Source organism: Sorex fumeus, unplaced genomic scaffold (assembly GCF_029834395.1).
Source record: "Sorex fumeus unplaced genomic scaffold, SorFum_2.1 ptg000021l, whole genome shotgun sequence".
In the NCBI taxonomy this organism is placed as follows: Eukaryota; Metazoa; Chordata; class Mammalia; order Eulipotyphla; family Soricidae; genus Sorex; species Sorex fumeus.
In genome coordinates, this window is record NW_026606078.1 from 11,002,573 (window position 1) to 11,007,360 (window position 4,788).

The following is a 4,788-nucleotide window of genomic DNA, read 5'->3' on the forward strand; positions in this document are numbered from 1 at the left end:
TAAAGGATAGAGGATCCTTCATGTTACTAGATACCAAAAGACATTAAGATGTAAACAGACTAAATCTCAAATATTCTCTGGACCAAAAATATTTCAGATTCTGTGGCTGGAGAGATAACACATAGTGGGACGAGTGATTCCCTGTGCCTGACCTGCCCAGGTTTGACCCCTGTCACTACATACTGTGCCCAGACCCTATCAGGAACAATCCAAGAGTGTGAAGTCAGAATCCCTGAGTATGGTCAGGTGTGGCGCACGCAGTCCAGTCTCTCTCTCTCTCTCTCTCTCTTCCCCCCCCCCCACACACAGATCGGAGGTAAAAGAGATTAAAAACAAGGAAGAATATGGGCTTCTCCAGAGAAGACAAACCCCTAAGGAAAAGGATGTACTCTAAGTCGGATTCAGTGACTCTGGAATGGTGTGTCCTGAATCCTCCAGGAAGCAGAGTTTGAGCCTTTCCAAGCTGCGCAGCTTGGAGTTCTTTCTGAAGAAAGGAGTTACTGTCAAGGTTTGTGAAGGGAAGGGATTTTGAGCACTGGTGACGTTTTTCATTGAGAGTTTCTCAGGTCCTTTCTTTTGTTAAATTACCTTCTGAGGTTGTTCCGTCCTGAGATTTGGGCTGACTATTGAGCTCGATTCACTTAATCATTTCCTTGCCTTGCATTTGTCTCTTCTCTGTAGTCTTTTCCCTGCCCTATAACCCTCGGAGGCTCCTAACTGCTTCTAGTATAGCACTCAAATAAGTACTTGCTGTAAACAACCTTGAAATTCCAATATGCCTCAGTTTATCTTTTAACACACTGGACACGCATTTCCCTCTAATAATCCTGAAGTCTGGTCATGTTTGCCTAACACCCCCTTCCAAGTGACATCGTGACAGCTTCATCCTACAATCCCACATTCACCCTTCGTGATCCTGGATAGAGCCTGTTCCATGATCGGTGTGGCGAGTCAGGGGACCTGAAATCTCTCTGTGTCAGATCTATTTGCTGCTCTGACAGCAAGCTCATGGGGTTGGAGGAGAGCATGATTTTTTTGGACAGGGATTTGTGTGTCACTTCCCTTCTGCCCATGTCGCTGTGGGCTTTGGCACTCGAGTATTCCACCCAATACAGTGAGAGTCAGCTTCTTGCTAAGCCAGGACGGTTCCTTGGTCAGGGTGGCCATATTCCTCAGTTGGAGTCAGAGAAGCAGTTAGGGATCCTGGAGGGCTGGTTGTTATCACCAGAGATGACCAGCACAGAGATGCGGCCAACTTCTGCTGGTACCAATGAATAGCATTTCTCATCTCCGGGTTGTCCGAGGAGCAGGTGAGCTTGACTGTCAGTACCAGGTCCGCTGATGTGGAAAATGACTGGGTCAGCTTAAAGGAGGCCAAAGAGCCTTGAGAGATAGGACAGGATACAGGGTTGAACAAGAAGGGCCAGAACTCAGGAGGTCCCAAAAAGAGTCTGTGTCAGTGTGGAGCTCAGGGTTTGGGCAGGCCTGTTGGGCCGATCCTTTGAGGTGGCACCTGTGCAGACAGCAAGGAGAGAGACCAGGGGAAGGGGCCGGGCCATGATGGATCCTTTTTAGAGCGCTGCTTGTGCTCATTGCACTCTTGTGATCTATATCATCTTCTTCTATCTTCTCTGGACCTGTGGGATAAAGATGGTTTGCTCTCATGGAAATTTATTGCTCCTCTGGTTAGAAGAAGATCTTAGCACACCCAGAAGGCAGAGTAGGTGCCTTAAGGGAGAATGGATTGCAATCACCAAAACTGAGCTGCTTCTCACTCAGAAAATCAACCTTCTCATTGATGTGTGTGATCATAATCAGCTTCCAGGGCTTTCCCCCTTCATGCTAGCCTGTGTTCCGTCCAGGGAGTCCTCACCTGTGATGTGTACCAGGTGTTTGGTGAGGCAGCTCACTGGAGTCTGTGAAACACAGACACAAGATGTACAAGAAAGGCGCTATGAAACCAGTCACCCTTCTCCTTTGAAACTTCCTTTCTGACTACCCAGAAGCTTTTTGAATCAGATTAGAGATGACCTGAAAGAGAGATTAAAGAGAAGTGGTTAAGGCATCTCTGAACATGCCTGAGAGGCAGGATCCAGTATTTCTGATCACACAAGTGTTAGGCCCTTGTCTTTCACAGGTAAGTCACAAACTGTGGCCCTGCTTCTATCAGTGTCCCAAGTGAGCCTGACCTTCAGAGTAAGGCCTCTGCTACCTTAGGAAGTACAGTGGACCAAACCTTGGATACTTGCTGCCCCTAGAGTCTCTCCCTCTGCGTTTCTCTCTAGGAAACACCTGGTTCTGTCCTCCAAATTCCAGAATTCAAGTTAGCTTCCCACCACTGGAAGAGTTCAAATGAGGAATTTCTCACCTGCAGGTAATTCCAAACTTCAAGAGGGTTCAGAGTAAAGGCTTCACTCTTTCAGGTGGTGTCAGCTTTTCCCCCTGATCCACCCAGATTTGTTTAAAAAAGTCCCAACTGGCATAAAGGGAGGAGGAGACAGATGTATTTCTGAGAATTATGTTCCAGCACTAACAGGCCCTTCTGTGTCAGAGTTTTGTGTGGAGAGTGAGAAGAGCCGTGTTCTCTTACAGTGTTGAGATTCATGGAAATCCATGATGACTTAGAAGAGTATAGAATTTCTTTGTATCTGGAAACCAAGACTAAAGCTTCCTTTACCCCAGTAATGGCAGCTGGAACCCATGATGTTTGCCACCGAAGCTCAGTGTGCACTTGGATCATTGTCAGTATCTCTGTTCCTTTGGTGAATTCATTCAGACACCTCAGAGTGTAGAGTAGGAGATTTCTTCACTCCCTCGTTTTCTCTGGTTATAGTAGGGGCTGGATAGTTTTGTGGGTAGTGTGCCTGCCATACATGTGGCCAATCCAGGCTTGATCCATAGCATCCCATATAGTCTCCTGAGCATTTCCAGGAGATATTCCTGAGCACAGAACCAGGAATAGTCAGTGAGTATTGCTGGGTGTCATCCAAAAACAAAACAAAAAAACAAAAAAAGAAAAATGTATGAGAAGATCAAATACAGTGAATTGGTCTGGTGTGGGTAAAAGAATTTCCCCATTTGGTCCTTCAAAAAGAAGAGGGACCAAAATGCGGCACAGGGGTTTGGGTTGGGGGTGGGAAGGGTAAATGATTAGGAAGAATCATTCAAGAGGGAGTATCAAGTCTTGGTGAGATTTGTTCCCAATCAATATACATAAGAGAGTGACATGGAAGTTTTACAAAGTTCTCATAATTCTCAACAACATACAAAAATTCAGGTGTCATAAATCTCCATTCTAATACATGAGTGGGTGATGGTATCCCATGTTTCTCCTTCCAAGGAGTTCCTCTCTAATGCTGAAAGACCTGCAGTCTCATCAAAGGACAAGAGGAAAGGGATAACAAAGGCTAGCATGAGTCAGGGGCCACTCAGAGTCAGAGATTGTCCTTCTGGTGTCTGAACTCACCTCAGACACCAGGGATGAGGAAGTGAAGACACTACATCTGCAAGGGCTGCAGCTGCCCCACACGCAGCTGGAGGGACCCTGGACCAGCAGGTGTTGACCAAAGTTGAAGAACTCAAAATATTGATTTGAGGAATTCAAAACATGGAGGATTGAAAAAGTAATTTCCTTTTTATCTCTTGGGCCACACTTGATTATGCTTAGGACTTACAGCTATTCTACACTCAGGGATCACTCATGGCGGGGCTCAGGGGACGATATGGGAATCAGGGGATCAAACTAGGCTTGCTTCATGGAAGGCCAGGGCCTTACCCACTGAATTATTGCTTTAGTCCTGGAGGGTTTTGTGTTTCTGAAGGCTAAATGAAGATCCAGGAGCATAGAGAACCAGCTCTTGATCGAGATAAGGATCAGAGCAGGATGGTGGGGTTGCCTGACTCCCATACCTCAGCTACTGATCACAGTGAGGGTGAGCACCAGGCCAGATCAGGAGGTTCTTACCCCACTTCCCCAGAGTCTGTGCCACTGTGCTCACTGCCAGCTGCCCTCAATGGTACCAGCTGCTGCACAGTAATAGTCGGCCTCATCCTCAGCTTGGACTCCAGTGATGGTCAGGGTGGCCAGGTTGCCAGAGTTGGAGCCAGAGAAGCGCTCAGGGATCCCTGAGGGCCGGTTGTTATCCCTGTAGATGACCAGCACAGGCGCCTTGTCTGGCTTCTGCTGGTACCATGTAACATATTTGTTTCCAATTTTGTCTCCCGCACAGGTCATCTTGGCCTCCCCTCTCAGGCTCACAGATAATGAGGGCGGCTGATTCACCTCATAGGAAGATACAGAAACTGTAAGAGAGAAGGAGAAATAAGGTAAGGAGAAATCCCAGTCTGCCAGATCTTAATCTTCATAACCTGTAGTAATTCTGTGGGACCTCACCCCCAACCCCCACCATCCATCAGGCTGTGGGCATCCTACCCCAGTGCCCTGCTGAGCTCAGACTCAGGGCCAAGATGGCTCCAGAGCACTGGGCCTGGGGCTGCTGTGAGCCTGGACAGCTCACCTGTGCAGTGAGCCAGGAGGCCCAGGAGGAGCGGGGTCCAGGCCATGGTGAGGGGATGGGATCCTGGCACCTGAGGCAGATCTCCTCCTGGTCCCCTCTTATCCCCTCAGGGAGAGAGCTGCTGGCTATGCAAATCAGCCAGGCTCAGGTTTACTGTTCAGGGTTTGTGACTGGTGAAAAGGGCCCAAGACAAGGAACACAGGAAGGTGTGGGCTGGCCATTCAGTCCTTACCTAATGCTTAGTGGTGTCCCCCTGACAATTTTTGTTTCT

At 48.0% G+C, this 4,788-nt stretch overlaps 1 gene segment (V, D, J or C); it reads right to left on the reverse strand.

The window, feature by feature from the left end:
• Positions 1–3,994: 3,994 nt before the first annotated feature.
• Positions 3,995–4,575, reverse strand: LOC130022820 (immunoglobulin lambda variable 3-1-like). The segment is given in 2 exon segments: positions 3,995–4,302; positions 4,518–4,575. Coding segments are annotated over 2 exon segments (354 nt in total).
• Positions 4,576–4,788: the final 213 nt, after the last annotated feature.